This window comes from Onychomys torridus, chromosome 4 (assembly GCF_903995425.1).
Source record: "Onychomys torridus chromosome 4, mOncTor1.1, whole genome shotgun sequence".
Classification (NCBI taxonomy): domain Eukaryota; kingdom Metazoa; phylum Chordata; class Mammalia; order Rodentia; family Cricetidae; genus Onychomys; species Onychomys torridus.
This window is the reverse complement of record NC_050446.1, coordinates 80,485,227-80,508,035: the sequence shown is the minus strand read 5'-3', so window position 1 is coordinate 80,508,035 and position 22,809 is coordinate 80,485,227. Positions and strand designations below refer to the sequence as shown.

Below are 22,809 nucleotides of genomic sequence, written 5' to 3'. Positions count from 1 at the left end.
GCGATCCAAAAAGTTTCCAGGCCAAAGGATCTTCCTCTACTGCCTTCTCACTTGCCTCACCCAATTCCCTCACCCTACAGAAAGTGTTTACCTATGGCTGTGTTGGGAAAATAGAGTGATGTGCAGGATTTCAGCTGATCTATAATCAGTAATTCCTATCTAATCAATTAGATGTTGATAGGTTTGTAGAAAATGCTATTAAGAAACCAAACCAAGCTTGTAATCTTTAAAAAAAAATATTTATCTAGTTTTTATTTGAATTCTGCACAGTCAATTTCATTTTAAAGGTTGTGAATTTAGAAATGCTTGCATTGTTCTGCAGTTTTATTCAACCATTGTGTGAGTGTGTTTCGCCTTGACACCTATTACGAGCACAGCTGTAATTATATCATCACCAAGAACAGGCTATAATTGCTGAAAATGGAATTTTATATTTAGATAAAAGGACTGTCCATTCTTTGTAATGTGTTGCACCAGAGAAAAGTAAGATTTCTTTTAAATTTTTAACGTGTAATTTTAAAAAAGAAATCGTGGAGAGTTCACTAACTAGCTAAATATGCTATGCTGCAGCTGAGTCCTTGGCATATCATTTAAGTGGTACATTTTTAATTAGGGCATTTCCACCACTTTTAATGTAATTTCTATCATTAAACAGGGAAAGTTTCATTGTTTTCCTTTACGCTGGGGGAGAGCGATGCACTTGGGCTAACGCGCTCTAGCCCTGCACCTTGCCTGCCAGGCGGCAAGCCTTTGAGAAGGGAAAGATTCCGGCCCTGGCTGGGCTTCCCAGGGCACTGAAGGCTGGGTCCTGAGGCCTGTGCCCCTACGGGATACCAACAGGGACGGTCCCCTCCCTATCCTAGAAACTTGGCCAGTTTGGGGGGAGGGGCTGCCAGGCCTCTGTGGGAATCGACTTGGCCAGGAATATCATTTATAACCAGGAGACAATAGGCAGCGCCTTCAAAGAGTTCAGGGGATTGTGACAGGATCTAGTGGGATCTTTTCAGGAACTTTGAAATGTTTTAAAACCCCAACTTTCTCCCCCATTTAAACAGGCGGATTCATCGGCACTGGCCACCATATGGGCCCTTGGAGATCTATTGAGATGACCACCAACACTTGAATAGCGAGGGGCTGCTTTTCAGCACCACACAATGCCCCGCGAGTAAGGGAAACTATTAAACTCCTGGGGCAGGGGCGTTGGCAAACTTTCGTGGGCAGAATTTCGAGGCCACAATGAGCGCGGACAACAAAAGGATTCTCTTGAGGCGTGCAGCGGGCCACATTGTGTTACAAGAAGCCCAGTCAACAGACTTTTCAGCGAAGTGTGTTAACCTCTCTGCTCTGCTATCATTAATCACTGTCCGGAGAGCGGGCGCCTCGGTGCTATTTAGGGCGCTTGGCTGGGCGGTGGTGGTGGTGGATGGGGGGCCAGGGCAGGGGGTAGAGGGAGGTGGGGAGGGAGGATGGGGAGCAGAGCTGGGGCGGAGGGGAGGCGGAAGGAGAGAGGCTAAAGAGAGAAGAGGGAGGGAAGGGGAAGAATGGCGTGGGGGAAGGGCGCGCGGGGGGGGGGGGGGGGGGTGCTTCAAAGAGATAATGGCCGAAAGGTATAAGGAGGGACAGCGAGGGAAATGTGGAGAGGAAAAAGGAGATTGGAGGGTCGAGTGAGACGGGAGAAAACGACGAAAAGGAAGAGGAGGAGGGAGCGTGTATTGGTAAACAAGCCGCAGGCGTCCTGCCCTACATCGGATGAGTGGGGGAGGGGAGGGTCGCCTGCTGGAGGAGACAGGCCGAACTCACGTGTGGGGCACAAGTGGCTGTACTAATTTGCTGCCCCAGGTCTCTGGAGGACTTTTCAACGTGTTTTTGTTTTTGTTTTTGTTTTTCGGGGTGGGGTGGGGAATGAAGAGGGTCTGTCCCTTTTATTGTCGGATTCAATGGAGGCTTTTTTTTTTTTTTTTTTCTTAAAGCTGTTTGGGTCTACCAGAAAAGTCCATCGGTTACTGCTTTTGGAAAACAGAAGCACAATCTGGCCTGGTCACTCATGCCTCCATCCAAAAGGAAAGCCCTGGACCCGCCCCTGTCCCTTCTCTAGCGGGCTATATCTTGCCAATTAAACAAAGCTGGAGGTCTCCTTCAGAAGACGCCTGCAGATAGCATTCTCTGTTCTCATCTGCTTCTTTGACGTCCTCCTAATTTTAAAGCGTCGGAATTATATTCATTGCCCTTCAAGCTCAGACACTGCTCAGAAACAAGCATGCACCGGAGATATAAGCCTAGGGCTTACTTTGGCTTGGGAAGTGATATTTAATGAGGAAATTAAGTATATAGGAACAGGAAAACTGCCACTTTAAATCTTTTTTTTTCTTTTCTTTTTTTTTTTTTTTTAAAGTGGAGTCAGAGTCAACCAGGAGAAAACGCTGAGGGATTCACCACGACCACCATCACATCTTAACCAAGCCAGAGAGCGACATTGGACATGTGTTCACTGCTCTAAAATGGCAACGGTTTGCATCCAGGTGATTGAGTGGTCACTTAGAGCTGGGGTTTTTTGTTTTGTTTTGTTTTTCTTTTTTCTTTAGTGGCTTTACCTTCCACCCTTAAATCTTTTAAGAAACTACAAATAGAAGTTAGAGCTTTCTAATTCCCCACAAGATAAAACCTAAGGGGCAGACAATTAAGATATCTCCTTTAAAAGGCGTCCCCTCCTAGCAGCGTAAAGAAGGGACCTTCAATGGGCGCCATACACCTCCCTGCCTAATCCGAGCTGAGGGTGAAAGCGCCTCCCATTATCCCAGCCCCAAGACCATCTGACGCAGGGGATAGGATTTGTTTCCTGGAAGAAGGAGAAGAGAGAGAGGGAGAGGGAGAGGGAGAGGGGGGAAACAGAAGAGAAAGAAGAAGGGGAAAAAAGACGCTGGGAAATAAAATCATTCCTTAGTTTCTTAGGGTCTTAATCAGTGAGGCGGAAAATAAGCAAGAAAAGATAGCAACGCGGTTGCGGAACCTTTTCAGCTCTGGAGCGCGGATCAAAACATTGAACATCTGTTGAAAGGAGGCTGACTAAATCCTATAGAGGGCCTGGGTATTATGGGGGTTGGGGCGAGGGGAGGAGATGAGAAAAAGTGTCTTCGTGATCCCTAAAACCACCAAATCGCTGGAGAATTGGGGCTGGATAGAGTCGTCTGGTTATTGTCAGGCCACGTCGTCAGGATTTTATTCACCGCCGCGTGGCATAGATCAGATGGAAACCATATTTGTCTCCCTCAGAGACCTAACCTCTCCTTATGCTTCTGGAAAGGGACTCTTTACAACCCAAGATCAGCATCTCGGGCCGGGAAATAGGGCCAGGGAGGGAGGGAGACCCTCTTAGCACCAAAAGGCCAGAGCAATCCCCAAGATCTTAAGCCTAGAGAACTGACTTTGACCACCAGAGCCCGAGGTCCCCACGCCCAAGATTCTAAACTCCTTTCGAACCACGCTCCCTCGACACGCTGGAGGCGGGGCAGAGAGCCTAGAGGGAGAAAGCATTTGGGGGGGGGGGGGAAACAGAGGGGGGGGGTGGGACGCTCAGGAAATGTATGGCCCAGCATTCTCTAGTAACTAGCTGCTTTAAGCTAAAAGTCCCTGAACTAGCGCCACCTCTCGCCCCCAGTGGTCACCACTAGGCCCTTGCGGTTTGTCTGTAGCTCTGCTGCTCCCAGGGTTGAAAATCTGCCCTAAGCAGGCAGCGCTACCTCTATTGGAAGCTATTGCCCTGGACTTTAGTCTCGGCACCTAGAAACAGGAAGGGGATGTTCATTCCCTGGTCCCCAAGCAAATGTGAGTTCTGAACACCTAGGAGACGCAGGGGTGGAGGCTTCTGGGCTGGGTAGGTCTGAGCTTCTGGGCCTATTGCCTACAACCGAGACACCTTCAATCTAGTGGGCGGGGAAGGGGTCAGCAGGACTCTGGAGTGCTGGGGGTGGAGAGTGGAAGGTCACCAGATGGAGTTCCAGCATCAGTGGGATGTGTCCTACGGGTATGCATGCGGGAATCCTACAGCTTCAAGCATCAGTCGGTGCTGCGGGGTTGGCTACATCTTACCCTAGCCGGTCTTACTGCAGATTGGAGAGAGAGGCCTGGACCCGGGAGCACTCTGATCTCCAACTCTGAAGGCTGCAGGTTCGAGGTTAAGTGAGCAGGGTCACCCAAGGGAGTCCGGGCCTGTGCATCAGGAAGCCCGGCACTGGCCAGGAGCCGCAGCGCTGGGAAACTAGAAAGGAGCGCTTTTCTCCCCAATCGTCCCAGTGTCCGTCCTATATTGTTTTCTGCTCTTAAAACTGACATGTCTAATTGGCAATTGGTGCCGAATCGTGTCCAGAGGTCTCTTGTGGAACATTTCTACAGCTGTCTCCTTCAACTAGACGCTTATTCATGTCGCCTTAATGAGAAACAAAACGTTCTCTAATGAGCAATTACAGAGCGACAGGATTGTTCCCATAACAAATTCTTGCGAGTGACAGAAGCATCCTTTGTACAAGATATTTCGCATACTGTTACCGATTTTCCCTTCTCTAACCCGGCTCTGTGGAGGCGCCCTGCACGCGGGGCTGGTCCGAGAGCTCACCGATTGGCAGCAGCCCCTGCGTCGCCCCCGGCCCTGCGCCCCCAGGCTCTGTGGTGCTCCCAGGAGGGAGACGCCACGTCCCATTATCCCGCATATTATCTCCTTGTCACAAGGACAACAAATACCGATTAATCTTCGGAGTAAACTGTTTCCTGTTCTTGACCAAGTTACCTCGGTGTGAGTGGGAAGGAGAGCCCACTCACCCACTCCTCTTCCTACATCTTTCTCACAGAACCTGAGACAGGAGGACAGATTTCCCATCTGTCCTCCCAGGCCCAGAGCCCCTCCCTGAGCCCACAGCCGGGTTCTCAAGTTTCCCCACCCCACTTCTAACCAGTGCCACCCATAGAGAATAAGAACTGGAACCTACGGGCAGGGAGGGGGTGAGTGGGTTACAATGTTGAAGTTGTTAAACTTGGGGGAAGGGACCACCACTTACGGTGGCTAGCCTCAAATCGGCAATGCAATGCGCGTCGGGGCTTCAGCCTCTCCTACCACCTTACTCAAAGTCATGTCATTTGTCAATTACTTCAGAAGCAAATGATACAATTATGTTTACCTTGCAGTCTGTCAGTGTGTTAACTTGTCACATTTGGACTGCAAGTGGGCTCTACTGCATTTTAACGCCAAATTTGAATAGGGTACCACGAGGTTCGATCTTGCACTTGCACAACCTCCTAGCCACTTCCTACCACTGTTGACATACATAACCCTTACCGTCAACAAGAGTCAACAATATGGTATCACAAACACCAGTTACCCACGCCTTCCAGGGCAGTGCCCTCATACCTCCTAGACACTGGGAGCCCAGAGGAGGAAAGAGTTACAGAAGGATGGCTGCTTGAGTTTTACCTTGTGTAGGTTGCCCTGGTACTGAAGTCCCGGGATACCAACCAGGGCGCGTGCCCCAGCTTCCGGTCTGCCCGTTCAACATCCTTAGTTTATCATACATGCCGTCTGCGCCCATCTGTTGCTTTTCGCTAGCCAGGTTGCGAAGAACTCTGTTTATTGATGATACCTGCAAATTAAACCAAATGGTAGTGTCTCCACAAGACACGGTCACCCCTCTCAGCTCTCCCAAGTTTTAAAGAATGACCCACCACACATACAAAAGCTCCCAGCCACCCTGGGCTACTCTGGATTTTTAGCTATTATGTGGTTTAAAAAAAAAAAAAAAGTCAACTTTCACTTTGTTCCTAGAAATGAAGATGGGTAAAGAGAAAGGAGCAACCCTTGACCTCTGTAGATATCACTAACACCCTAGCTCACTGGGTTGCTTGGCTTTGTTCAGAGACTCCTGATAAAAGGTTTCAACTTAATCTAGGGGTTTATTTTATTGTAGAGCATAAACGGATGCATATTTCCTGAAAGAAGCTCCAGGCGTGTGCTTGAGTGGAGGCGGGGGGAGCAGTTAGACTCTGGTTTTTCATTTTCCTCCTGGTTTCCAGTGTTTCCCCCCAGTTCCTTCAAGCCCTGGTTGTCAGTATGCAAATGAAGGGAACAACTCCCCGACACCCATTTTCCGGATGGTCAAAATGTCAAAGCACACCTCTCACTATCCCCTAGGTACCATGGAGCTGACCCGTGCAAATCAGGAAAGAGAGGAGACAGCCAGACGCTGGGAGGGAAGTGAGCTGAAGAAAGAGGAGGCAGAGAGAGGGAGAGAGTGAGGAGCGTGGGGGCAGAGAAGGCAAACGTTCGCAATGAACTTACACTGGGTATGTTATCGTTGGTACAGACCCCCTCGGATAATAATCTGTCTCGGATTTCCCAAGCGAAGATGGACGGGCACTCCCGTTTATACTGGGCTATTTTGCTTACAACTTCTGGAGTCGCTACTCTTGGTTTACTCCCTCCGATTGCCCTGGGCCTGATGGAGCCGGTCTCGTAATACCTGCCCAGAATTTTACTCACACATCCGTTGGACACCTGCATAGGGGGAGTGGACAGAAAACCACATTATTAATAATTTCAAGACAAAAATAAAATTGTTTAAGTATGCATTAAACAATGACAAGCTTACGTTTTCATTGTCCAGCACTTGGACTTTTGCATCTGCATGGGTCTATAACACAAAAATATACCTTCAATGGTATGAGAACTTACTGTAGAGAGCTTTCTTTCTTAAAATTACACTTGTAGCCCTAAAACTACAAAGAGGAGGATACTTTGAAACACTTTGAATTATCTTAAAAGCTTCTAAAACTATTTTCCTAAACACTGTGTGAAGATGCATCAAAACGAAGTCAGGTTATTGTGTGTGTGTGTGTGTGTGTGTGTGTGTGTGTGTGTGTGTGCAGGGCTTGCTTAAAGTAATATTATGTTATAAAGAACAAAGGGAAAAATAACTGAATATTTTACCTTTTCCCTTAAATTTTTGCACAGTTGAGCAAATGTGAATTAGAGGGGTTAATAGCATTTGCCTTCTAAAAATCCATATACATTCTTCATATGCATGAAAAATGCAAACAAATCTCTCAAAATCAGAGGTTAGCGCGGGATGGGGAGAGGGGAATGAGATGATCCCAATGTATATAACTCAGCTCATTACAGTTTTACACTGTTACCATAATGAATGTCTTTACTAAATGAAAAGACATATTTTTTTTTAATTCTCACACTTTTTTTTCTTACGCAGATGAATTATCTTATGTAACTGACTGAGTGAGGTTGAAAGAGACAGGGACCATGGTGGAAGGATAGGGGAAAGTCGGAAGGTAGGAGAGTTGGTGGGGATGGAGTTGGTGAGGGTAGGGGTCCATAATTAGTAGCGTTTACAGTAAGAAATGAGGAGAGGGCGCTTAAAGTGGAGGGCCGCGGGGGCGGGGGTAGGGGGCGGCGAGTGGGACAGCCACGGGAGGATCACCTGCAGAATTCGGGAAATGTCGCACGGCCGGGCCCCGCTGTGAGCTAGCTCTACGATCTTCTGCCTGGTGGAGTCCGGCAGTGGCCGCCCGTTGACAAAGACACCACCAAGCTGATTCACTCCGCTGTGACCTGAGGAAAGGAGGAGGAGAGGAGAGCAAGAAGAGAAGGTGGTAGAAGGAAGAGGAAGAGGAGGAAGAGGAGGAAGAGGAGGAGGAGGAGGAGGAGGAGGAGGGGGAGGAAGAAGAAGAAGAAGAAGAAGAAGAAGAAGAAGAAGAAGAAGAAGAAGAAGAAGAAGAAGGAGAGACACAATGCAACCTCAGCTCCCTGCCAACCTGTGTGAACCTCAGCAATCAGGTCCTGATTTAAAATTTAAAAACAAAAAGCCCAACAACAGGACCACCAGCCATGCAGGGCAATGGCCAGGCCAGCTTTAATACAGACTGACCCTGGCTACTGGACCGTTCTCAGACTGGGAAAATACCCAGGGACATATCCACCCAGTACCATCATCACCCCACTCCCCCGAGTCCATTGCCCCCTTCATAAGCACTCCAGACCTGCTTGGAACCGACAAGGGGCATACAACAGCCCTTAAAATCTCCTCCCTACACATCACCTGAGTGCCACCACAGAATCCACACTGGAGTCTCTGCCCTGTTAAAACAGCACTGCAAATCCCAAGTTCTGAAATGGCTAGGCAGTAGATCTTTGCATTGAGACCTAGCACTGTGTGACTGTGTGTGTGTGTGTGTGTGTGTGTGTGTGTGTGTGTGTGTGTGTGTGTAAGAATAGAAAAGAACCCGAAAGACAGATTTGTAGCTAGTGAACCCCAATCCGTGCCTCCACAGCAGACATAGGATTAGAAGCCCCCATCCCCACACTGGTCAGCTTGCCCCCGCTGGTGAGCAAAGCCTGGAGTCTGTGCAAACCCCCCCCCCACTACTGGCTTTATTTCCACTGCTGAACTCCGCCCTCCCCCTCAGCCAAAGACAGGAATATTAACAGAAATCCAAAACAGAAAGAAAAAGGCCCTATCACAGCGTCACCGTCGCTCTTTCAACTCTAGTCTGACAGCCTCATCCCATTGTCTGGTCTTAGAACGAGGGAAGGAGCGCCTCCCTGAATTATCCTCCTCGGAAACAACAGGCATACAAATAAAGCCAATCCCCTCTTTCCACTTCTCAGACATCTCCAACCTGCAGCCCCGTCTCTAGACAGAAGCCCTCTCAGGAGAAGATGTGCTTCCAGCTCCTCTCTTCTCTCCTCTCTTCTCCTCTCTTCTCCTTGGAGCCTCCTGATAAATTGACTCCAAGAGCCTGTGCTTCTTAGCAATAAATAAGCTCCAAATATAGAAGAGGGGGGAAAATATGATGAGCCTCTCTGACATTTGTCTTTAAAATAAAACTAGCTGCACGTCAAGTTTGAGCTTAATTTCTGGAAATAGGCGGAAGTCGCTCCGGATCATGCATGGAAGGCTAATTGAAAAGATCAGTCGGGGCGCTTGTGGCAGCCTTGTCACTTTGTGACAGTGCTCCGCTCCGGGAAATTGCATCGTCACGACAAACGGGACCGTGATAAAACGACCCTTTCCGTCCCTATTTGTAGATCACTCAGACGAGAATGAACTGCACTCGTCTCCCCTTAGAGGGGAGCTGCGTTTTCAGGGTAGCCCGAGGCTTGAGGCTGGAGGGGGGTTATAGCTCACCGAGGGGGGGGGCGGGGCCTCAATTCGATGAGAAGTGACAGGCGTTTAGGGATCTGGGCTCCGGCCGGCCCGGGCCAGTGCAAAAGGGTACAGTGCACATTGTAGGAGACAGTCGCTTCTCCAACCGGGCAAGGCCTACCCTGCGCTTCCGGTTCCTCTGAAATTCTCTTTAACTTCTACCTTGGCTCTCTGAGTCTCATTTACCTCGCAGGTTATGGAGGCCGGTCTCTGGGCCAACCTTCCCAGAAAAAGAAAGGCCATCTCAGAGAAATCAAGAGAAACTTTCCAACCAGAGCCAGGGTAATCCCCAATCTACAGATGCCAGAGCGTGCAAGGCCTCTAATCGTAGATTTCCCTCCTCCTCTATTGCAAAAATAACGTGGCCAGCACTTCCACAGCTGCAGCCCGCAGCATGTGCTGGTCCGAGAGACACTGGGCCAGGGCGCCTCTGCCAGCATCGAAATGGCAGCGAAGAAACATAGCTCTAAATTCCCCTTTAGAGGTTAAGCCTCAATCATTGTGTCCCTTCCCTAGGGACTGCTGGCGTTCTCGCCCAGTGGCGATGATTATGCGCCTAGAATTCGACCGCAAAGCTTCTAATAGGAAAACATATGGTGTCAATTTGGATGCTCCGCGCCTTGCGCACACTCGGGAACCAGCGGCACAAAGCCTACAGGCCAACCGGCGACCCGTGCCCCTCTGGGCCTGCCAGCCAGGTCATAGCGGAGTGGCAGACGCTTGTGGATGAGTGCCTCAGCCCACCTGAAAACCTAAGGCTGGGGAGCCTGAGCTCCAGGGTATTCGCTTCGCCAAGGGAAGTGTCTCCCGGACCAAGCCCTTGGGTCTGACAAGTTCTGTACAGATACAGCTGCAAAGCTCCCACCTTCGCTTCCTTTCCTCAGTTTAGCGGCCCCCCCCCCCCCCCCAATCCTGTGGCATCACCAGGGCAGTCATCTATTCCAGAGCATGGATCCGAGCTGCTGGGGACTCTCTTGAGCCAGTGCAGTTCAACAACGGCAGGTTTCTAGAAGACCTAGGCCTCTCTACATGCCCAAGCATAGTTGTATCCTTTAAGCCTGTGTAGACTCCCTAACCTTAGCCAGGCCTAGTTTCACTGGCTGCCAGGCTTGACTTTTAGGTTTAACTCTGTCACGTACCAGCAGCCATTGACTAAGCAGAAACGTGGGGGCCCAAAAGGCCTGGCCAAAGAGAGGCACAAAGGCTTGGAAGCAAAGGTACCAGCAGTCTGGGTCGTCAACCAGAACCCACGTAGCTGCTCTTGCTGGTGCAAGTTTTCCCAATTCCTGACCCGCGGCGCCGCCGCCGCCTCCACTCTCTTCCTAGACCCTGTAAACCCTTCTATCTACTCTTGTGCAGTTTACTTTCCCACCAGGGTACCAACCCTGGGTGCTCCACTCCCCTTCCCTTCTGGGCCTGTAGCTAGGGTGGGGAGGGGAGGGGCTGGCCTGAGGTGGACTAGGGCAGGGAAGCCCCCCACCCATTGGGGTCGGAGGAGATGTTTAGTCTTGGCCAAACCCAAAGGGGCCTCCTTCTCTTCTCATGAAGCCTTCGCCCCGCCCTGCTCAGCCCAGCCCCTCTCTCTGGGGTCAGAGCCCGGGCAGGGGCGGGGAGGGGGTATGAGTTACAGGATTTGGGGGGGGGGGATGGGGTTTCTCCATCACAGCTTCAAAAACCCAGGCGAGTAGTTTTGAAGGGCCCGGCCCCTTCCCTTCTGGGGCACAGAAGAGCAAACGCCTCCTTGCCCTCCCTCCCGGGCTACTTGGCACACACCGTGTGCAGTCCAAAATCCCCAGGCCTCCTCCCTCCGGCCCAGTGGCCTGGACTCCCCAGGGCCCAAGACTCTGTGCACTGCCCTAACCCACCGATCCGCACGCCTCCAGCCCAAAAGTCCAGCGAAAGACCCGAGACACTCACTGTTCTGCATGCTGGCACCGGTTGGCGGCCTCTGGGTCCCACGGGGCTCGAATGCGGGGCTCTATTAGCAAAAAATGGAAGTTAATCCCGGACTTTGCACAGGTAGGCCTATACTCCTACTGAGGAAGACCTGGTGCCTGAACTGGAGAATCCTCCTTTTCTTAGAAATTGAACTACTCAACCGCTTGGGGCGATCTGAGGGTCACCTAGCCCTGCCCTCCTATGCATGCAAAATGTACTTTGTGAGCTGCGAATAAAACCATCTAACATTCACAATCAGTTTTCCCAAATGTTTTAGTAATTCGCCTTTTAATCAGAGAAAACGATGACCCGGTTTTTTTTTTTTTCCCACCTGTACTATGGTTTTTAAAAAACTCTTACAGGGTTTGAAGCCCCAAAGAGCATCATAGAACTTGCCTGAAAACTGGGATATATGTCCACTCTTAGAACAGAAGATCTCACACATCTGCTCGCCCCTAGTTAAAGTCTTCTGCCTAAGACAAAACAGAGGGAGAGAAAGGCATGTCAAATTGGCCCACATATGTAGGTTGACTGGTTGGGGCTCACTCTCCACCCAAAGTGAATCCAAGGCTAGCTCCTTCTGCCTAGAAACACTAAGACATCTTACTTCAGGGGCCTCTCCCACAGAAATCCAGATCCTTCGGAAAATGCTGCTTTGCCTAGGCTTGGCTTGGGGAATCTAGAGTTGGTCTCATCAGGGAAAGAGGGAAGGCTTAAAGAAAACAGCAGATAGTGGAGTAGAAACAGAGCTGGGGGTGGGGGGGGGAGCTAACTAAGCCCCGAAGTGGAGGTGAAGAGAATTTAAGGTCTTAGTGGTGCCTGAGGGCTCGGGTTAGAGAAGTCTGGGTGAGTAAGCCTCAGACCAAACTCCCTCCCTTCCTAAGGAATTTCAGCACCTCAATTGTCCCAAGACCCCTAGAACTAAGTTCTTTGATTATTCTTTTATCCTTCACTTCCCCCACCCCCCCCCCCAAAAGTCTTCCCAGTCAGACCCTCACAACCAGTCTCTCAGCTCTTTCAGGACTTAGCAAGTGGTGAGCCCAACTTTTTACCCTAAACCTCATTTATTGTAATTAACTTTGCTTTTAGTGTTTAGATCTTCCTCTCTTTTCCTGTTCTGTGACACATGCTGTCTACCTCGCCTCACTGCTTTAAAAAGTACAAACAGGAGGGGGTGAACACAGTCGACAAAGTCTACAGACACCAAACAATGGCTTCTATTCTGCTGCTCTCCCCAAACCCAAAGAGCAAAGCCGAGACTCTCAGCCACACCAGGTCCAAGGAAAGGAACCAACAACCCTCCAACTCACAAAGGGGAAAGAGGGACTCTTCTTCCTGAAGTCCTGACTCACTCGAGCGCCCTTCAGGCCTTTCAGTCCACCCACCCTCCCCACCTTCCCTCAAAAAGTGGGTTCTTGGAAGAGAGGTGGGGAAAATAGTAAAGTAATTTCTTGTTATAAATATCTGGAGGTAATTGTGTTGCTGGTGTGAGTTGTTAGGGGCTGTAAAAAGATACAAGGGGCCCCGTGGGGAGCTCAATTGGGAAGGGAGAGTTACAATAAAGAGTCCATTCAAGAGGTTTGCCCAGGAAAAAAAAAAAGAAGGGGGGGGGGTTAAAATAATGAAATAGTCACAGCATCATTTTTGTTTTATTAAGAAATCATCCTTTTTCCTCTTTTGGACTGTGATGATGATCTTGCCACCCTACAAATAATTCCAAGAAATACATTTTTCTCTTCAAGACCTTTTATGACCTAACTTTTAAATAACTGAGATGGCGACTTTTTCCCAGTGTCTGATTATGACTGGACATAACAGAGGGCTAGATACCCCCAGTGCGGTTGGGTCTCCTAAAGCATCTTCCCTGTCTCTAGGTCAGTTCCCGAATCCAAGATCATATCATGAACAGAAATCCCACCCAGAGCAAAATGTCCATCCTACCTATACATAGAACTCAAGCTGCAAAAGGCAGCAGGTGGGTAGAGATGGGGTAGGATTCTGTTTGGAACAGTAAAACTCCTGAGTTCCTCTGTAACCACATTTTACACAGCCTCATATCCCCATCCTGCTTGGAAACTCCACGATGCCATTTTAGAAAATTGTCTAGCTGGTCCCTGAAAGAGCTAGTTGATTACTTTTCCAAGCAACTGGGAAGGTGATAGCATTTCAGGTTCCGGTTTTGCTTGGTTCCCACCCTCCTCTCCTCTAAGAAGCTATCTAATTACCTAAGTAATCGTGAACACTCAGTGCAAAAGCACCCTGGGAAGCAGGGCACACCCTGCACCCGGAAGCAGTCCTGATCTTAGAGAAGCTAGACCCCTTTGCTCTAGCCCAAGCCCCCAGCCCAGGCCAGGGCCGTGTATCACCTTGGAGGGGCTGTAGACCTGCATCAGAAATAAAGGAGTCTCCAGAAATCTCCAAGGCCACAAGGTCTTGGTCCACAAGTCCATTGGACCCCTGCCCTCCCCACTCCCTGACCCCAACACAAGCCAGAGCTTTCACAGTATGCTATTTTAATTATTTAAATTTCAAAATCCATTCCCATATTCCTTAGCTGAAGTATTAGGAGAAACTTGGTTTCTCCTGCTCCAGATTCCCCTCCTAGAAATTAGCAATTAGGATGACAAAGTTTACTTTCCAGAACCTAATGACAACAACTAATCAATTGCTTTCAAACATATGCAAAGATCACCAGCAAACCCCTGTCAGTGACAGCCATTCTTTCTCTTTGGTGAACTTGCTAGGCTTTCAAGCATTTTAGTTTTTCATTTCATTTTCTGCTCCTATCTTCTTCTCAACCCTTCCCAAGTTCGAGTTTCCCGTCAAAAATGGCTTAGAAGTGTGTGTGTGTGTGTGTGTGTGTGTGTGTGTGTGTGTGAGTGAGAGAGAGAGAGAGAGAGAGAGAGAGAGAGAGAGAGAGAGAGAGCCCACTTTGTTTTTAAACTTTTCAGAAAGCATCTTTAATGAAAGGCCAGGTTTTTTAGCACTCGGAAAAAAAAAAAAAAAAAAAGGCTTCTCCACTTGAAATTCAAAGCCATTTCCCTCAATTACACTTGCTAAAATTCGAGGCTATTATGGCGCAGGGAGACTGAGGAAATCTGCCCCGGGAAAGAGGCAACAACTTTCTGAACTTTGAAAAGCCACTTTTCCTCCTGGGGTCTTAGAATCCAAAAGCTCTCGAGTTACTCTCAGACTAATTAGCTGGGAGAGGACGTGATCCGACGAGAAGGAAAGCCAATGCTTTCATATAGATTTTTTTTTTCTTTAGGCCACACAAAGAAAAAAATCAGTACACTCGAAAGGGAGGAACAAACCACCTTTCCAGCTCGAAACTTGTTGAAATGGCAACACCGGGTAGCGCTTAGTCAATGGAAGACATGGGGAAATACCCACCAAGAGCCGGAGGTGGGAGTCCACCGGGCAAGGAACACCCCAACTTTCGCAAGATAGAGTTGTGGGTAGCCGGGAGAGGCGAGGGTTTGTTTGATTGCAAGTCCCAGCTCCGCGCTTGAGTGAGGCTGGAGGCGAGGGCCCTGGGGCTGGATGGAAGCTGGCAGTCCTGAGGCTCGGCTCGGAGCTCCCTCGGAGAGCGCATCGGACCGCCTCGGCCTAGTGGCTGCCTTCACCGCTGACGCTCGCTCCGGGTTTCTCGTGGCCTCCAGCGCGCGGCTGCGGTGCCCATCGAGTCGGCTCCGGCTGGCGGCGGGCGCGATGACCCTTTGGCGCTGGAGTGCCGCGGGCAGTACTGTGCCCGGGAGGATCTTGCACAAAGCCGGTGCGCGGGCTGGCGGGAGGCGGTGCAGAAAGTCGGCTGGTTGGGCGCTCTCTGCGCGCTTGGCTCGGCCCCGGCTGGACAAAAGCATCGCCAGTGGCTGCTCTCCGCGGCCTGGGGCACAGCGGAGCCTCTCGGTCCTCTCCGGCTCACCCGCGAGCTTCTGGAGACGCTGCGGCTTGAGAGCTGCGGTTTGCGGGGCCGCCTGCAGCCGAGCTGCTGGCTCACCGAGGGCTCCAGCCGCATTGGCTCTGGTGCTGAGCCAGCTACCCGCCCGGAGCTCCGCGCCGCTGCGGCTCACGGACCGTCGCCCTCCGACGCGGACTTTCGCTGGAAGGAGAAAGTTTGGGCTCCTGCGTGGAAACTTCTCCGGCCCAACTCTCCCGGCGTAGCAGTGGGGGAGGGGACCGGCGAGAGGGGAGGAAAGGAGAGAGGAAGAGGGAGAAACCTGCCTGGATGTTGAAATGTAAAGAAATCGAGAAGAAAGAAGCGGACTCACCTTTAAGAGGCATCCTCTCTCTCGGCGTTGTCAAAGCTCCTGTCAAGAGTTTGGTTTGGTTGGGCTTTTTTTTTTTTTTTTTTTTTTGGTTTTTGGTTTTTGTTGTTTTTCCCCCCTGTTGTTGCTTAAAGACCACAACGGTTTGAAATGATGGTATTTTAAAAGAGTTGCTCGTGAGAGTTTTCTCCACGGACGCTGCTGGGTTGGTGTGTGAGAGCAATTCTCAGATCCCTGGGAAGAAGACAGAGATTGACAATAAAATGGGCTGTCAGCGGCTAGAGAGTGAGAGATAAAGAGTGTGGGTGAGGGAAGTGGCTGCAGCCAGCACACCTATGCTGATTGGTGATGGCTCAAGTGTGTTAATGTGTGTGTGCCGGCGCCCGGCCTCGCCTCCACCGCTCCTCACTGGCCCATTAGCGAAGCCTGACCTCTGTCATCATCCTCCAGCAAAACACTTCCTCCTGCGCCTGAACCAGAGCGGGAAATGAGGCCGAGCCACGGTTCGCTTTTCAAACCCACTAATCACTCCGCAACATGCAAATGCACCGCTCGCTCCCACACAAAATATTGCTTTATGCAAAGCAGCGCCGGGGCCTCGCGCCAGCCGATTGGATGCTCCCTCTCCCTGCTTAGTGCAATTGGTCGGTTTGTTTGAATATGAATACACTTGTTTTCGGCTCTGCCGGTGGGTCCGGGCTTCTCTCTCTCCGGCGCTGGGCCCCCAGCTCCCAGGCTCTGGCGCTCGCCGAGGTCTCCCGCTCCACGAGCTTCGGCAGCCAGCGCTGCGGCCGCGAACTTGATCAGTCTAATGGAGGCCTCTGGGCTGCAAGTCACACTGCCCCGGTAACCCCAAGCTGGGCGAGGGGCTCCCAGCCCGAGGAGGTAGCAAGTTTTATCATCTCTCCGAGGTCCTTTCTTGCCAGTGCACAGTGGCCTGCTGCTCCCCCCACCCCACCCCGTTCACCCTAACCTCCTACCCCTTAACCCATCCCGGCCTTGGCCCCAGGACACCAAGTACAGCGCCGGCGGCTCTCTAGTCCACCTGGCCTTTAGCAGCAAGAGCAAAGGGGGTGTCCCTGGATCCCAGCAGCCGCACTCCGGCGATGGTGGCACGGCGATGCCTAGGCCTGAAGAAGGCCTCCAGGCAGGCTGAGAACTCGGCGAGGCCTGCGGGTCTCCCCGAGCCAGGCCTCCCAAGCCTGCCCATTTCCACACCCCACTCCTGGCACCCCCGGGCCTTTTCTTCTCTCCTTTCTGCTTTCCGAAGCCACCGTGCTCAGCGGACGCACTGCCCCAGCCTGGAGAGGCCCGGGTAAACAGGCCACTTACTTTGTGTACAGAGGAGTCTTGTGAAAAGCTCTGAAGAGTCCTCACCAAACACTCTCCAACTTCTCCCACGTGCCATTTGTTGACTAAGTGTGGCAGCTTTTTTCCAGGCGGTCGAAAGGAGGGGAAGATAAGAAGGGAGGGGAGGTAGTGGAAGCCTGGGGGTGGGGGTGGGACTTGACCAATGCTGAGAGAGATTCTGCGAGTGTGTCCCCGCTGGCTTGCTTGGTATGTCAACGTGTGTCGGTGTAAGGAACCGGTTGTCTGTGTGTGGCGCCCATGTAGCCCCGCCAAGACTCCCTTCTCTTGGGTCAGCTCAGTCCACGGAGGCAATTCCCCTTCAACTGTTGCCAGAAAACCGGCGAGGAAAGTAAGTAAATGGCTTTTCCCTTCTGACCACACACCAGAAGTCCATTTGTTGAATGCCGGACATTAGGATACACCTCAGTACACTCCAAAGACGTCCCTCGGAGACTGCAGTTTAGGTGACAGGGGAGTCTTGTCCCGCGCTGTCCCCAGCTCTCTCTCAGTCTGCGCGTTCTTGGAGCCGAGAAATCGAAGGGCTGAGCTCCGGAAACACTCAGGACCCAACAAAGGGGAGTGGGCTTGGAAACGCTGGGGCAAGGAGGCTGAAAGCCACCACGGAAGCACTCGGTTCTCCTGGCGTAGGGAAAGAAAGGCAGCCTTCGGCAGCAGCAACCTGCTCGCTCAGTTGATCTCTGGCAGGCCCGCGCTGCCGAACCCCCTTGGGACATGGAACCAGGTGGACGCTGCAGGCGGCCTCTGAGCCCGGTGTGAGCACCCCACTCGAGTCCTTGCCTGGGACCCAGCAGTCCAGCACCAAGGAACCTCAGCAGAATTCTGAGGACAGAAGAGGCCTTCCTTTACTGGAGCCTGAGGGGGGTTCGCACAACCCGCTCATCTCCTGGGCTTGAGGAAGGTGACCGGCTCGGTCCCCTCCAGAGGACCAAGGGCACTGGGTCGGGGCTGGGGGAAACTCCCGCCAGAGGCTAAGAAGGTGGCGCTGCTGCTGGGTAGGCGGCCTCCAGAGAGAGATTTCGTTGGACCGCGACTTTCAGAGGATCCCAGGAAGTCCGGCCTGGAGTCTGGGTCCCAGAGCAGGGGCGTCTCCATTCTCCTTTTCTCCCTTTTTTACATCCCAAGCAAGCATTAAAGAAGCATAATGAAAGGAGGGGGGGGGGATCCAGTGACTGTCCCAACTGGAGGCGGCGAATATCATTTTTACAACCTCTCAATTAGCAACCCAGTGGATTAGCACCCTCTTAAGCTTTGCCTAAGAAAGAGGCAGCCATAATCTTGTTGCTATTTCCCCCCAGGGCACTGGCTCTTTCAATCAGCTCCTTCTCCCACCCACAACCCCCACCTCACCTCGGAGAAAAGTTTTAACTCCAACAACAACAACAACAACAACAACAACAAAGCAGAAGAGGCTAGAAGCCTGGAGTGAATGCCGCTTACGTCATTAAGTGGGGATGGGGGCTCCGAGTGGGACTCTTGGAAACTGCACAAACAAGAAAAGAAAGGACTTGGCTGCTTCTAGTGTGTCAATATTTGGGGAGGGGAGCTCAGGAACAGAAACAGGCAGAGTTTCTGAAGTTTAAGGAGAAGGGTAAGAACCAGGAACGCTCTTTCTGGGTTAGTAGCAAAGAGCATGGGGGAGCTGTTTTGTCTTTGGTGGATCCTCATTTCGCTCAAGTACCTGCTGTGGGGACGACGAGGACTGGGGGGGGGGGGCTAAAACCAGGGTGCAAGCCGTCCATAAAATTGAGACAACGCTCGGGTCGCCATTTTAACTGCGGCTTCCAACACGTTCGGAGGCCCATTCACTTTCTCCAGCGCAGGGATGGATGGATAGGCTGGCGAAGTTAGGCTCGGGGTTTTCTTTCTTTTCCCCCCCCGCTTTTCACCACTACTCTTTGCTTCTCTTTCCTCCACTCCACCCTCTAGCGCTGGCGGAGGGGACCTGTTTTCTGCTGGCAAGAGTGATCCCGTAGGGGCCGCGCCGTGGTCCCACCGGCTAACAGAAAGCAGTTGGTGTGGAGGGAGTGGCGCTGGGGGCCATCGAGGCTTGCCCAACGGTATTCAGAACCCTGGCCAATATGGAGGCCTAAGTGTGAGTCTTCCTCAGAATCTCATCAGGTCTCCGTCCCGAGAGCGGCCCCTGGCGAGGCAAACAAGTGCCCAGATCTTGGGGGTGGGGGAATGTGCTTTCGCCTCTCAGCTTCAGAACCACCAGTATTCCACTCCGTGTTCCGACATCCCCCCCACCAAACTCCCGGTGTTTGACTGGTCCAAGCCGAGGTGTGGTGCTGGCACACTGGGAAGGATGAAGATCCATTTCTTGGGAGGAGGAAAGTCTCAACAAACACCTGCAACACTTTACAAAGTCCCAAACGTGTCTCTTTCTGCAGGCCCTGAAAGGTGGGTTCCACGGATTGCCTAGCTGGCAAGCAGGTTAAAGGGTCACAGAAAGCCAAGGCCTCCCCGCCCTAGCCACCGAGTTCCGGCTCCACGCTTTCACTCTGTTTTTCCCAACAACCTGGCGGGAAAACCTCTCCCAGGCTAACGTAACCAAGCCCAGAACAGTACAGGAGAGCTGAGAGCCGGCCCAGCGGCGCCTCCAAGCTGTGGCCGCGCTTGGCTGGAAAAAGTCACGGTGCCCTCGCCTTTCTTGCCTCCTGCCAAATGGTTAGTGCCTCTGTGAGCTCTCTGGGTTCGGTCCTCTTCTCATCCTATTGGGCAGTACCTCTCTTCCTCCACTTCCTTTCTCACCTCACCCCCCAAACGCTTAAAAGCAGCTTTGTCCAGCCAGAAAAAAGATTTCTTGCAGGCGGCGAGTTAACTCTCAAGCCTGCCTTCGGGCGCGCTTGTCTCAAAAGAAACGAGGTTCCAAGTTCCTACCGCACAGGGCACTCCGACATTCCATCATTTGGGGATTTTTGCCGATAGAGTGTCTAGAAAAGTTCTCTTTCTATTCCTCCAACCTGGGACATTCCTTCAAGTCTCCTCTCCCTCTCCCTCTGCACTAAAGAGGCTAGAGTTCAGCTTGAAATGAAAAGCTAGCTGAGGGCACCTCAGTCACCTCTCTCCAAAGAACATCTCCAAATAGCTGCCTATCTAAAGGCCTGGGACTGACTAGTACAATTTGTTTTGTCCAGGAGCTAGAAACACACAGGCCCGGAGCTCGGGGGTTTGGGGAGCACGGAGTCTGGGAAGGAGAGAACCAAATGTCAGGGCTGGCTGGCTCCTGGCTTATTCCAGCAGCCCGACGGAACTAAGCGCATCCTGACGGGCTTTTAAAATGACATTGATTGGGACAAGCTGTTTCCAACCCCAGTAAGAGTTAATCTCCCTGTTAATCAAGGCACTAAGGGGCTCAATGTGAGTTTTATTAGCGACTGGAGAACAGAGGCAGTAGCAAGGGATCAAAAACTGAGATCCCAGATATTTTGTCAGGGCACAGTCTTCCAAAAAAAAAAAAAAAATGTATTTTCAATTAGAGAACGGTTTGGCTCTTTTGGTCATTTTTTGCCCAGTCTCGCAGATGGTGACTAAAAAACCTTGCTAGCAGGGAAAAACCTTTGGGGGTCGGTAGTCGGGGACAGAGGGATGGGGGATTAAGGGCTGGTTGCTTCCTGGATCCGGGGTCCACCCGGGAGAGTGTGGGAACCCTGAGCTCAAATAGTATCACCAATTCTGGAACCCACCGCTCCAGGTCTGCCCACCGCTCCAGGCAGGAAGAGGGTCTGGCCCAGGCGCCACTGCCAGTGCACCAGAAGTTCTCCCGCAAGGATGCATATTCTCTCTCTCTCTCTCTCTCTCTCTCTCTCTCTCTCTCTCTCTCTCTCTCTTCCTCTCCCCGCCCCCCCCCCCAAGCTGGATTCTCTTTGATTTTGATTTTCCTTTCGAAATCTACAATAAATAAACTCCTGGGCACTGAAGACATTTGAATACTAAGTCCTCCAATAATTCAAAAGATACGAAGTCAGAGGGAAAAAAAAAAAGACATGCCAATCCGATTTGTCCTCTGATCAAGGAGGGCACGGGAGTGAGACCACAGCAGAGGAGGTCCCTGGCTCGCCCTGGGCGCGGGGCGAGGACTCTGGTCAGAGGTAATTATGTCACCGCGTTTTCTCGCCCTGACAGCCGAATAAACACAATCTCCAATAAACATCTCTAATGAGGGAGGAGGCCCGAGGATGGCTGGGTTTGATTTATGACTGGAGGAGAAGGTCCACTTCCTACTGCGAAGCGGGCAACCTGCACACACTCAGCTCCCGGAAAAGGAACCCGCGGAGGAGAGGACCCCCGTCCAGGTAAGGTGCGCAGCCGGGTGGCCGCTTGGCCTGTGGCCTCGCTCGTAGGCAAGGCGCACAGAGGGCACTCTCAGGGTTCGGCGTGAATCCTAGGCACCTGTCCCACGTGCTTGAGATCCAGATGAGCTGTAAAAGTGCCACTCGCAGGTCTAGAGAGAGGGCACCAGGAGCACGACGGGTGTGGGAGAGTGCCAGGCCAGGCCTGCCCCAAGGCCTCGTCAAACTTTCCCGCGGGGTGCTCCTGTGCCCCGACCCAGCCAGCCTGGGTATGCCGTATCGCTTAGGGCTTAGCTGCGAGATTTTTTTTCCAAGCGGGCAGAAAGACTCCTTAGTCTAAGTTTGGGGTAAACTCTTTCCTGACCACTTCGGGAAAGTTCCGGCCTTCTGGCTAGGCACCTCTCTGCAGGACACTCACTCATCGGCCGCACCCCCCTGGAGCCCACCCGCTTCCCGCCCAGGCCAGAGAGCTCAGTCCTGGCAGTAGCCCCCTCCCGGTAACCGGAGCCCGCGTTCTAGCTCAGTGAGAATCGCTAATTATTAGGTCTTCCGAAGGGAAGCTCAAATCACACGCTGGGGCCTTCGCGCGCTGCCCAGCTCGGGAAGGCCGCATTCTTTCCTCCTTTGCGCCTTTCGGGGGAAACGAACCCCAGTGTCTCCGACTTCGTTAGGGAACACACATCTACACTTTGCTACCTCGGGGAAACTTTTGTCGCGCCTCGCCCGACCTTCCGCAGGGTGCTTCCATGAACCCGGCGCGAGGTTTAGTGGCTTCTCCAAGCGTGAATGTCGCTAATTGCTACGGAGGAAGGCGTGTTGCAAACTGCATGCCCACCGCCTGCTTTTCTTAGGATCCCAAGCGATTTCTTTTAGACTGCAGCCACAGACACCCCCCCCCCCCCCCATCACCCTCAGCTCAGGGCCAGACAGGAAGTCCACTCTTGAGATCACAACATTTTGTTACTTTTATGAAAGAAGCGTGCTTCGCAAACACATCCACCCCCACCCCCCCCCCCCCCCCGTCCCACCCGCAGTAACTCCCCTTCCATCTTTGCAAGCCTGGTTTTAAAAGAAAAAGAATCAAGCCCGAGGCCACTCAGGGAGGGCTTCTGCGACCTGAGGACACCGGTTGCGACCGGCCGAGAGGGGCGCCGCTACCAGCGTGGTGGGTCCCAGCTAGAGCCAGGGCGGTTACCTGCGAGGCGAGGGCGGGGTGGCAGGTGAGCCTGGTGGCGCCGGTTCCCACACTTCTCCCAGCCGCTTCACGGGGGGAAGTAGCAGATCTGACAGCCGGGTTCTACGCGCGGACCTGCCCCAGAGTTTAAATGTCAATGATAAGAAAAGAGGGTGCTCCGGCAGGCGCTAACTTTCCTTAATAGCCACGCCAGCGCTGTCCTCATTGGTTGCCGGGCGCGCGTGACGTCACGGCGGCCAGAGTTGGGTTCAGCTCGGCAGATTAGCTCTCCGGCCCGGCGGGAGCCTCCCTCTCTTCAGTCAGAGGCTGACTCGCTCCATCCCAAGAGTCTTCCCGGGTCTGGCCGGTTACTGCAGACGTACAGCCTGCCTCTGGCTAGTATTGTCCTCCTTTAGGCTCAGAATCAAGCCCCTCCCCCTGCTCCCAAGTAAACAGGTCCAGCCGAGTGCTGCGGCCCTCCAGCACGCGGATCCCACGGTCCGTGCCTCTAGGCTAGTGAGTTATCTAAGAGACCCCCTACCCTGACCCTAAGTTCTCTAGGGAGT

General features: G+C 52.1%; 1 protein-coding gene across 7 annotated transcripts in view; it reads right to left on the bottom strand.

Annotated features, from left to right (window-relative positions):
* Pax6 (paired box 6) overlaps positions 1-22,435 on the bottom strand; it is a 28,435-nt gene extending 6,000 nt beyond the window's left edge. The window contains exons 1-8 of one of the 7 annotated variants that reach the window (XM_036185354.1): positions 22,265-22,435; positions 15,410-15,640; positions 11,535-11,611; positions 11,118-11,178; positions 7,476-7,606; positions 6,633-6,674; positions 6,323-6,538; positions 5,462-5,627 (exon numbers count right to left, since the gene is read on the bottom strand). In XM_036185354.1, coding sequence (XP_036041247.1) covers positions 5,462-5,627; positions 6,323-6,538; positions 6,633-6,674; positions 7,476-7,606; positions 11,118-11,127 — 565 coding nt within the window. In that variant the 5' untranslated portion in view covers positions 11,128-11,178; positions 11,535-11,611; positions 15,410-15,640; positions 22,265-22,435. Of the gene's footprint in view, positions 1-5,461; positions 5,628-6,322; positions 6,539-6,632; positions 6,675-7,475; positions 7,607-11,117; positions 11,179-11,534; positions 11,612-14,531; positions 15,248-15,409; positions 15,951-22,264 lie in introns of those variants that run through there. The other 6 variants (XM_036185353.1, XM_036185357.1, XM_036185356.1 and 3 more) reach the window with 6 other exon arrangements.
* Positions 22,436-22,809: the final 374 nt, after the last annotated feature.